Source organism: Pseudophryne corroboree, chromosome 1, assembly GCF_028390025.1.
Source record: "Pseudophryne corroboree isolate aPseCor3 chromosome 1, aPseCor3.hap2, whole genome shotgun sequence".
Classification (NCBI taxonomy): domain Eukaryota; kingdom Metazoa; phylum Chordata; class Amphibia; order Anura; family Myobatrachidae; genus Pseudophryne; species Pseudophryne corroboree.
In genome coordinates this window covers 912909791-912922114 of record NC_086444.1, presented here as the reverse complement: position 1 = coordinate 912922114, position 12324 = coordinate 912909791, and the positions used below count along the sequence as shown (strand labels likewise).

The 12324-nt window shown below is 46.0% G+C and overlaps 1 protein-coding gene across 1 annotated transcript in view; it reads right to left on the bottom strand.

Annotated features, from left to right (window-relative positions):
* The window catches only part of FAT4 (FAT atypical cadherin 4), a 312949-nt gene that overhangs the window by 90806 nt on the left and 209819 nt on the right, over positions 1–12324 (bottom strand). Inside the window, exon 4 of the mRNA XM_063920304.1 lies at positions 10372–10722. Coding sequence (XP_063776374.1) covers positions 10372–10722 — 351 coding nt within the window. The remainder of the gene's footprint in view (positions 1–10371; positions 10723–12324) is intronic.

Below are 12324 nucleotides of genomic sequence, written 5' to 3'. Positions count from 1 at the left end.
AAGCACCAACAGGCTCAAAAGCTTTGACCTTCTTCCAAAGATGCATAGCGCTGCCTCCTATATCACCCCGCCTCCGTGCACAGGAGCTCAGTTTTGTTAACCAGCCCAATGTAGTAGCAAGTAAAAGACGACAACTGCCAGTTGCCACAAACACCACACTCTCCCGACAGGAGAAGTGTCAGCGAAAAATGCCATGCCAACCCAAAGAAGCTAAGTGCGTCAGGGTGGGCGTCTTGTGGAGCCCAGTGTACCTCGCAGAAAGAGTTTTAACAAAGGTAAGTTCTTACCATAAAACTCGTTTTCTGCTGCGGGGCACACTGGGCTCCACAAGGATAAACATTGGGGATGTCCTAAAGCAGTTCCTTATGGGAGGGGACGCACTGTAGCTGGCACAAGAACCCGGCGTCCAAAGGAAGCATCATGGGAAGCGGCGGTATCGAAGGCATAGAACCTAATGGACGTATTCACTGAGGACCATGTAGCCGCCATGCACAATTGTTCAAGGGTCGCACCACTGCAGGCTGCCCAAGAAGGTCCAACAGACCAAGTAGAATGGGCCGTAATGTGAGCAGGAGCTGACAGACCAGCCCTCACATAAGCATGTGCAATCACCATTCTAATCCATCTGGCCAAAGTCTGCTTGTGAGCAGGCCAGCCCCGTTTGTGAAATCCAAACAGAATAGAGAGAATCAGATTTCCTAACAGAAGCAGTTCTCTTCACATAGATATGGAGAGCCCGTACCACATCCAAAGACCGCTCTTTGGGAGACAGATCAGGCGAAACAAGTGCCGGAACCACAATCTCCTGGGTAAGGTGGAACGAAGAAACCACGGGACGAGTCCTAAGAACCGCCCGGTCACGGTGAAATATCAGATATGGGGAACTACAAGACAAGGCACCCAAATCCGACACTCTTCTAGCTGAAGCAATAGCCAGCAGAAACACCACCTTAAGGGAAAGCCACTTAAGATCAGCTGAACCAAGAGTTTCAAACGGAGACTCTTGTAACGCCACCAAAACCACCTACAAGTCCCAAAGAGCCACAGGCGGGACATAGGGAGGTTGGATACGCAACACACCCTGAGTAAAGGTATGCACATCAGGTAAGGTCGCAATTTTTCTCTGAAACCACACTGACAAGGCAGATATTTGAACCTTGAGGGAGACCAGACGCAGGCCTAAGTCCAGGCCCTGCTGAAGAAAAGCCAACAACTTGGCTATACTAAACTTGGAAGCATCATAATCTTTAGATGCGCACCAAACAAAGTAAGAATGCCAGACCCTATAGTAAATCCGAGCCGAAGCCGGTTTCCGGGCCCGCAACATAGTTTGAATGACCGCCTCAGAAAACCCTTTAGCCCTTAAGACGGAAGCTTCAAGAGCCACGCCATCAAAGACAGCCGGGCTAGGTCCGGTAGACACAGGGGCCCTGAACGAGGAGGTCTGGGCGTTGTGGAAGTAGAATTGGACGCTCTGACGATAGGCCTTGCAGGTCTGAGAACCAGTGCCGTATGGGCCACGCTGGAGCTATGAGAAGCAGAATTAATTTTTCTTGCTTGAACTTCCGAATTACCCTGGGCAGGAATGACACCAGAGGGAACACGTACGGCAGCCGAAACCTCCACGGTACCGCCAGCGCATCCACGAATGCTGCTTGAGGATCCCTTGTCCTTGCTCCGAAGACCGGAACCTTGTGATTGTGACGAGATGCCATCAAATCTACATCTGGAAGGCCCCACCTTTCCACTAGGAGTTGAAACACTTCTGGATGGAGGCCCCACTCGCCGGCATGCACGTCCTGACGACTGAGAAAGTCCGCTTCCCAATTCAGGACTCCCAGAATGAATATTGCCGATATGGCCGGTAGATGGCGTTCTGCCCACTGTAGAATCCGTGAGACTTACTTCATTGCTAGGCGGCTTCGAGTGCCGCCATGATGATTTATGTAAGCCACTGTGGTGGCGTTGTCCGATTGTACTTGAACAGGACGGTTCTGAATTAAATGCTGGGCTAGGTTCAAGGCATTGAAGACCGCCCGCAACTCCAGAATATTGATCGAGAGGAGGGACTCCTCCTTGGTCCACCGCCCCTGAAGGGAGTGTTGCTCCAGCACCGCGCCCCAACCTCTTAGACTGGCATCTGTCGTCAACAGGACCCAGTCGGATATCCAGAAAGGACGGCCCGTGCACAGTTGTTGGTCCCGGAGCCACCAGAGCAGCGACAGACGGACCTCCGGAGTTAATGAGATCATTTGAGACCTGATCCGGTGAGGCAAGCTGTCCCATTTGGCTAGAATCAGCCTCTGAAGAGGGCGAGAGTGAAATTGAGCGTACTCCACCATGTCGAATGCTGACACCATGAGGCCCAGCACCTGCATCGCCGAATGTATCGACACTTGCGGACGAGATAGGAAGCAACAAATCCTGTCCTGAAGTTTCAGGACTTTCTCCTGAGACAGGAACAACCGCTGGTTGTGAGTGTCCAATAGTGCTCCCAGATGCACCATGCTCTGAGCAGGGATCAGGGATGACTTCTTCCAGTTGATGAGCCACCCGTGGGCTTGTAGAAACCGGACCGTCACATCTAGATGACGCAGGAGAAGTTCTGGTGAATTTACCAGGATTAACAAGTCATCCAAATACGGCAGTATCCTGACCCCTTGACGGCGGAGTACCACCGTCATCACCGCCATGACTTTTGTAAAGACTCACGGAGCCGTTATTAAACCAAAAAGTAACGCCCGAAACTGGTAATGTCAGTTGCCAATCGCAAATCTGAGGTATTGCTGATGAGACACTGCTATAGGAATATGCAGGTAAGCATCCTGTATATCCAGGGAGACCATGAAGTCCCCAGGTTCCAAGGCCAGAACTATAGAGAGAAGGGTTTCCATCCGGAACCTGGAAACCTTCACAAACCTGTTCAATGCCTTGAGGTTGAGAATGGGCCGGGAGGACCCATTCGGTTTCGGGACTAGAAACAGCGGAGAATAGTACCCCCGGCCCCTCTGCGCAAGAGGCACCTGTACTAGGACTCCTGTATCCAGGAGGGTCTGTACCACCGAATGTAGAGTGTTTGCCTTTGTCTTGTCCAACGGGACATTTGTCTGGCAAAATCGATGAGGGGGTCGGTTTTTGAAGGCTATGGCGTAACCTCGCGTGACGACTTCCCATACCCAGGCATCTGAAGTGGTCTTCAACCATTCCTGGGTATACCCTAGAAGCCGGCCCCCCACCCTGGGATCCCCCAGAGGGAGGCCCGCCCCATCATGCGGCAGGCATATCTGTCTTGGAAGCTGGCTGACGGGCCGCCCAGGCTCTTTTGGGCTTAGGCTTACCAGGTTTGGAAGTGCGGGCCTGCTTGTTGTACGCCTGACCTTTTGCTTTACCTGAAGGACGAAAGGGGCGAAAGGAAGTACCTTTAGCCTTCGACACAGAAGGAGCAGTATTTGGCAGACAGGAAGTTTTGGCAGTAGCCAAGTCAGCCACAATCTTATTTAAATCCTCCCCAAACAGAATATCTCCCTTAAAAGGGAGTATCTCCAGGGTTTTTCTAGAGTCCAGATCCACAGACCAGGATCTCAGCCACAATATCTGGCAAACCAGGACTGACGTAGTAGAGGACTTGGCTGCCAGGATACCGGCATCAGAAGCTGCCTCTTTAATATAACGAGAAGCTGTGACAATATAAGACAAGCATTGTCTAGCATGGTCAGAGGAGATTTCAGCATCTAACTCCAAGGCCCATGCTTCAACGGCCTCTGCAGCCCAAGTAGCTGCAATAGTGAGCCTTTGTGCAGCACCCGTGAGGGTGTAAATCTCTTTCAGACAACCCTCCACACGTTTATCCGTAGGCTCTTTTAGAGACGTGACGGTGGCGACCGGTAGAGCTGAGGAAACCACCATCCTAGCCACATGTGAGTCCACTGGAGGCGTTTCCCAATTCTTAGACAGCTGTGGCGCGAGGGGATAGCGAGCCAGCATCTTCTTTTGAGGCACAAACTTCGCACCTGGGTTTTCCCAGGGTTCCTGACGTATATCAATTAGGTGGTCAGAGTGAGGTAAAACTTGTTTAATCACCTTCTGACGCTTGAACCTATCTGGTTTCTTAGGAGGAATGGATGGCTCGGGATCATCCGTAATCTGTAAAATTAACTTAATGCCTCCAAAAGATCAGGAACATCCACATGTGAACCACCCTCCCCATCAGCCGTATCTGAGTCAGAACCTATAGGGTCAGTGTAAGTGCAGTCTTCATCCGACGAGGTGTCAGTGACAGCAGTGGATTGTGAGGAGACAAGAGCTCGCTTAGAGGACTCCTTGGACGTAGGCAAACGACGGTCAGACTTTTTAGTAGTCAGGGACTGGTTCAACTTCTTTATTTGAGCAGATAAATCGTTCGCCCACGGCGGGTTAGCTGCAGGGACCATAAACAGTTGCACCGGCATTGGGGGTCCCATAGGGGGTGTTAGTTTATGAACTAGCGTATGCAGAAGCGTGGAAAAAGCGGTCCTCGGAGGGTCATTATTTGCCCCCGTTGCCACCGTCCCACTGGGGGGCAAGGAGCACCCAGAACCAGAGCCCAAAGCTGCTATATTCTCCGCATAGGTATCTGTGGCTTCAGCAACACTGGCAGTGTGTTCAGCCCCAGAACCGTTACCCTCAGAAGCAGACATGATATAACTTGCAGTATCAGGTAACACAGTACAATTTGTCAGCAGCACAATACCTCTAGCCCAAACCCCTGCGCAGTGTAGTCAGCACCAGCAGAGATAAAGGAGAGATATGGTGACTAAATCACAGAGAAAAATACGTAATACAGTATATCTTTGTGAAAATCCTATATTAGATAAAACCTGACGCACCAAGCCCCCTCAGGTTATAGAATATAGGGATAGCAGGTTGAGTGAAAGACACGAAATGGACACCACTCAGCTATCAAATGCACACACAAATAGTCACAGTCTGTACAATGCAGAGGTTATTACTAACAATAATACTGCACTGGACTAGCTTACACAGCTATATAACAATAGATATAACAGTACACAGTAAGAATTGGATGTATATCACAGGGTAATTGTACTAGGAAACCCTGACTAAGTGCACTCTTTCTTAACTAACACTGACTAAAAAAGGCAGGTAGAATACTTAAGTGTCTTGTAAAGTCACAGCACTGACAACCAGGCGGCTTTACATAGGAGGATTTGCCCAAGCATTCCCAGGAACAGTAAGCTGAGGGATAATGGCACCCAAACACTGACAGGGAGTGAGGGAGAGACAGATATGCAGCTCCACGGCGGGAACATTTGCAGAAAATGGCGCCCTGGGGCTGGGGGAGGGGCTCCAGGTCTAAGCCTTATCCCCTCTGCTGGCAAAACCACCGGGTACTGCGGGCTACTTGTAAAAAAGGTTTAGAGAGAAAATCTGACCTGAACCCATGCCCTGGTGATCTAGTGGGATCGCCTGTACTGCCACAGTGTCCACCGCCAGCGCGCGCGGCCCGCCTCCCACCGGGCGCGCTGGATCGGGATAAAGTGCGGGACCCGCGAGCGGGACCCACTTACCTCCTTTCGAAGTGCGGCCACGCGATCCCGGAGAGTCCCAGCCATGTGTGACTAACTTGGAAGAAAACTGGAGCCTCCTGCTGTAGGTACCCGGCAACCAGGGCACGGGAGTGTACAGCGCCGCTGGGGGAGAGATGGAGCTGCAGCAGGCAATGTCTACTGACATTCAGCACAATCTGTGCCTCTGCTGCAGCCCTTGTAGTCTTCTTTTTTTCTCAGAAAAAGCTTTCATAGAGCTGCTGTGAGCAGCTCTTCCTGTTTCATGCTTGCACTGCAAGCACCAACTACAAACTGAGCTCCTGTGCACGGAGGCGGGGTGATATAGGAGGCGACGCTGTGCATCTTGGGAAAAAGGTCAAAGCTTTTGAGCCTGTTAGTGCTCCGGATCAAGATCCTACTCTACACCCCAATGTCTATCCTTGTGGAGCCCAATGTACCCAGCAGCAGAAAATTGTGTGTGAAGTGGGTAATGGGCGTCTATCGGATGAACAATTGAATAGCTCCGATAGACGCCCATTCCTTTAGATGTCCAGCAGGCGGCGCGCACCACAACTGAATCAGCCCTGTTGTGTGCTAATTTAGCATCTACTAAGTGAGGCATATACGACACATTAAAAAAAGAGTTTTTTGAGGTATGAAACAAGGTTTATATGGAGCAAGGTAAGAGATAAACAAGATCCTACAAGTTTCTCCACTTTTCACATAGAATTATTTAATCTTTTTGTACTTATGTAGAAAAGATGTGTTTCAAGAGAACTTTATTTGATAAGCAGTCATTTAAACATCTCTTCACAAATACAAATATATGCAACATAAATCCTCAAATGAAAAAACTTATTCCTAGAAATGTGGGGAATAAAGTGAAATATAGCGAAACAGATTCATGTGGCCACTGATTTGTAAAGCCTCAGCAGACACTCTAAGACGCTGTGAGGCTTTTCCTTTGAATGGATTTGGAATGGTGTCATTGTTGTAAATATTCATGATTGGTGTATGTGGAAACTTCCTGAACAGCAGACAGTTCCATTGTGCAGGTTTCTATGAGCATTAATCATGGTCTGCCATAATTGCAATGGGTGTAGTGCTAAATGTGGAAGCTCAATGTGTAGGAAGCTGCTATGATAGCAGCATAAATAACATTACATGGGTACTAATGCTGTAGATACACGTACTACTTAAAGAGATAACAAAAATAATGTGTAAAAATATCGGTAAAAGTACATGATCTGACTAGGGGATATTGATGTAGATACTCTTTACTGTATATATTAATAACTACCAGATATTGGTAGGTTTTTTCAGGTGAATTACAGAACATTAGATGCCTTATTACGGCCTTCAAATTTTCCAAATTATAGGTACAAATTAAAGGACACCAATTAAGTCTATATATGGAAAAGTAAAGTTGTAGGATTAAAAGGACACTATAATAAAACAATGTGTAGTATAATGCACTGTGTAAGATCGGTGTACACAAATACAGTATACACACACTGATATCCTTATACAATGAAATGTATATATATTACAGTGCTGCTAACATATATTATAAATGATTTCTAGTATTGTGAGATCATTCCATATAAATTTATCTGTAGCATTATATACACTGTGCTCTGTATGCAGAGATCAATGAGAAATTAATTGTATAGGGGGCTAAATAGCAGGAAGTACTGTAGATGTGAAGGAGAGTTTGGCAGGAGGACCTCACACTCTGCATCAGACCCCAGCTGTTTCAGCCTGGTACTGTTTATTGGAAAACAAGGAGAACCCAGGGGTTAAAGTGGTCCACAACGGGGCAGAACTGCGTTCTGTCAACTGAATTTGGATTCCCTGCTGTGTCTGATTGATAACGTTGTCCCACCTCCTACATTAACAGAGGAAGCGGGCAGCACTAGATAGTCTCTCCCTTAGTCTGCACCGCGGCAATCATTTTCACAACCTCTCTAGGCCCCGTTTAAGCACTGGGGGAACCCAACACTGTTTTTACCCCTATTTGCCAATACCAGCCTAGGCTCAAAGGTCAAGGGCTAGTTACGGATTTGGAAGACTTAACAGCAAAAACCAACTGACATCGACATCGGTTTTCATTTAAAACCCGACAGATGGTAAATGCTAATTTTTTAGACACAAATGTGCCATCTATACCTGTCTGTTTCCAGCAGTTTTGGAATCGATCCAAAACCAAGGTTAGTAATGTACCCATAAGTTCCCCAAATCAAGGAGTTTTCACCAGCTGTGGGGAGAGTTGAGTAGCCAGTATTCTGTCTTGAATGGGATTGTGTCATAATGGCTCTGCCTCTTCTGCACAAAGCAGCTATTTGTGGCACTGTAAAATTAAGGACGGGGCAAAACAAATTGCATCATCAAGCCCCAGGATCGGACACTTCGCTCACAATATTTTGGACATTCTGGTAGTGTAGGTTAACATTATGCAGCTATACTGGTACCTAGGCTATAGACATTAGTATTATAAAATTGTCTATGATAATGAAATGGGGCAATTGGCTAAACCCTCTAACCTTTACACTGAGTCCAAGTCCACATTTGACCTTCAAATGGGTGATTATTTTTTATACTACAGAAGGTTAGAGGACAGAAGTTAACTCATACAAAACACCTGATCTTATAAAGATGATGATGTACTGTACTGTAACTCATCAATGTACTGTGACTCACCTGTTCTTTGCAACACCATGAAGACTGGTAAGAATTGAGGGCCTGATTCAGCAGTAGACAGATTTGCAAAACCACACACAAGCGGTTTTGTAAATCTGTCCACTGAAAATTCAAATGCAGAAGGAGGTGACAGACGCCACCTTGCTGCACTTGCAAACACAGCACTGTAATCGAGGTCGTAGCCTGGGATCAACATCGCTTACTCAGGCTGGCCATCACAGGGCACCTTGCAAGGACAATTATGCACCCAGAGACACAGACCCTGGCCTTGCCGTCCCCGTTTCTGGAAATGCAGGCCATTCCTGCACCCCTGAATGCCTCTGTCAGTCAGGCAGAAGCAGAAGGGAGACTGTGTGTGATCACTCAGCAACAACCCTCCCCTCTGTGGCATTCTATGCTCTGTTGCTGTCAGCGAAAGGCTGTTTTGTCACGTGTGACAGCCTGCCAGCACATGCACATTACACTCTCACCCGGGAGGGACCCGGCAATGCCTGGAAGCCTTTGCTGAAGCCGGAAGGCTGTTGCTGGATCCCCTTTACTGGTTATCACCATCCATAGTTGAGCAATCTAAGCTTACTGCTGTTTCTTAAATACTGAAAGGAGGCCATAACCTCTTCAGCGTTCGCTGAAGGGGTTATGGATTGTTGTTAAATGGGGTTCGTAGGGGGGAATACAATGAGACACAGGGTTTGCCGCACAGGGAAAAGCTTCACGTCTGGAGCTATTCAATTATTCAGCTTCCCACGCGGTAAACCCTGGGTTAACATGCTAATCCATTGAATCCACATAAAATGTGAAATGAATGGGTTTCCCTGTGATTGAATATCCCCCTATGTGTTTAGAACACTATCCAATGGGTGCTCCCTACAGAAGACAAGCTTACAATGTGTTTGAATAGCAAAGTTTCACATTTCTCTTGTTACCGGTGATTGTGAATAAACTGTTAGATGTCATTCGGGTGAGTATCCGAACATTAGATCATCATGCCATTGGTCCACTGTTCTGAGAGCTGGGAAGAGCAGTGTTTAGTAGTAAAACATCTCTATGGGTAGACCTTTCTATCTCCTTTAACCAATGTCATATATGAAATGTGAAATAGCCTTTTTCATATTTGTAAAGCTAGAACATTTTAAGCATTTAAAATCGAGACAGAAAAAAATGAGTGAAAAATAGCCATTGAAGGTCTCCACCCAGACTAAAAAATGTTTATTGGATTAAGTTCACAACAGGAAAAAATTATAATTACTGTGTATGCTCTGTTTGCCTAATCTGCCAGGGTTCTCAAAGCTTGTAATAATTTAACCATTCATCTGTTTAAACCAAACTGAATGGCTGTTGATTCTGCTCCAGGGTGAAGATTATATGACTTCTATAAAATGCACGAGGCTTAAATAGCAGCCAAAAATGCTTTCATGAAAATTAAAATCCATGTTGCACAGTTCTGGAAAATACACGACTTTACGCAAATAATGTAATTAATTGACACTTTCATCAGAAGTTAGTGATATCAATTAAAATAAACTACAGATGTGTCCTCCTTATATATTTATCCTCAATACACCATGCAGCACGATATGCCTGGTATGAGTGGGCAACAAGGTCCTGTACAACTCTGCTAGTGTTGGGCGTCTTTTTTGCCATAAATGTGCGTTAGTCGCGATGTGACTAGGTCACATCAGGAGACTGTGTTGATTAATTTGATATGTAACACTTGTATATCCGTGTGACTGAGTCTGTATATGGAGCCCAACGAACTTGGCATGGCTGCTGCATCATAGCACTTTGCATGCAGATGCAGAGACTCAGTTGCACCCTGATATACAAATGTTGATTATCAAATCAATCATCACAGCATCCTAGTCGCATCACACTTTTGGCAAAATAAGATGGCAGACACTAGCAGAGTCGCACAGGACCTGGAACGCAGAGGGGGGCTGTTTGGTGTGGCCGCAGCAAGGGTGTATGAGGACACATCTGTATAGGGAAACATTGGATTTTAAAATGGTGCACAATTAAGAGAAGTGCTTGGCATCAGACAGAGGCAAAACAGACCATCTTGTCTATCTATGATGCATTACATTTAATAAGTCGATTTGAATGCAAACCATCAGAAAAGATTCCTTACCTTCATCTACATCCGTTACATTGAATTTGAGAATTGTTGATCCATAGGGTAAATTCTCTATTACAGAAACACTGTAGGAGCTCATACTGAAGACAGGAGGATTGTCGTTGATATCCAAGATATTAAAAAAGACTCTCACACATGAGGATTGTCCACCACCATCCCCTGCGCACACTGTGAGGATGTAATACTGTTGTACTTCATAATCTAGCGCACGTGTTACGTTAAACACTCCAGTCACAGGGTTTAAAAAGAATATGCCATCTTCATCATCATCTATAACCATGTACGTGATCTCACCATTGACACCAGAATCGTCATCCATTGCCAATATTGCAGCTACAATTGAACCTGTTTAAAATAATAATAATGATGATGATAATAATAATACTACTACTACTAATAATAATAATACAACACATTAATTATACTATTGGATATATTTAACAATTTAAATAATATGCAAAATAAGAATTGCAGATGACATGTAAAAGATTATTCCCCAGACAAGCTATGATGAGTAGAAACGTCATTTATTAATACAGTGAGCTGTTCCAAGCACCTGTACTAAAGTGACCAAATAATCAGAAACATAACTGTAGCTTTAGTAGGTGCTGGGTGTGTGGGACTCCCTCTGCACTGCGCTACAAGAGTCACCACTGCTCAGTGCAGAGCGGGTGCTCACCTACAGGGCGTCTTCTCTGTTCTGACCAGCGTGCTGCTGCGGGTACATCTGCTGTCCTGGCCGGCTACGTCTCTCCTCGCTGGGTGGAGGTGTGGTCCTGATAAGCCTGCTTGAACATCCTGGACTAGGCATATGCCTTCTCCTGGCATCAGTGGTAGCTGTGGGTACATGCCCAGGGCGACACATGTGTCTGCAGTAGTGCACTGCTGGGAGAGGGGGTTGCCGTGGGGGTCAGGAAGTGGACCCCCGCCCCGCACTGAGTAGTGCACGTGTTGCAGAAGGGGAGCATGAAAATGTAGCTATGGGGACCGCATAAGTCTAGTTATGCCCCTGATCAGAGAGGATAGCTAATGTGTTGTCTACCCTTTGTACAGCTCATACCATATGAACACGTTCAGAAAAAAAAACATTTAAAGTTAAAGGTCTTGGCCATGTGGTATGATCCAGTTATAGGGAAAGTAGATTGTCAACATTAACTCTGTCAACAGTCAAACTGTCGACGGCAATGGGTGGGTGTAGCCAATGCAGCATTATCAAACAAATTTACTTCAACTACACATGAACTGGGTATATAATTATATTGTAAACATTAATGTTGTCAATAATCAACAGAATTATGTCGATGTGCTGATGACACAGTTGTATTGTTATTAAAAGCATTTAAACCATGTCAGCATTATAAGTTTAAACTTTATGTTTTACAATCATGTTTAACATTATAATGCCAAGATGGTTTATATAACATCACAACCGTGTCCATATTTTACCGTCGACATGATACTGTCATCACTGTGACTGTTGACAGCATTACTGTGGACAATACCCACTTCACCTGTAGTTGAAGTGAATGTGTAGAATAATGCTGTATTATCTACTCCCAATCACATATCCTTCTAAGTGAGTACAGTATAGGTAAAGAATATTGTTCCTTTATCTAGTTATAATAGAGACAGGTTAAAGGGTGGGCTCTGTCCCTCATTACATTTTCATTTTACAATTTTCTTACAAAATACTGCTTTTTGGTATAATATAACTTATAAGTGGGTGGGGACTGCTTACTTAAGCAGAGAAGGCCTGCCAGTGGCAATGGTTAGCGTGGTAGACTGATGACACTGTGTCACACCTAGCGGCGCCTGCCCTGCGGACAGAGAGGAGGTCAAGGTCTCATCACTGCAGGGAGTCGGGACTAGCTAGAGTGACGGGAGTGCACTGGTAGTGGGTACCTGTGCTGTATTCCTGCTGCTGCCTGCTAATGAGTGTCTGTGCCC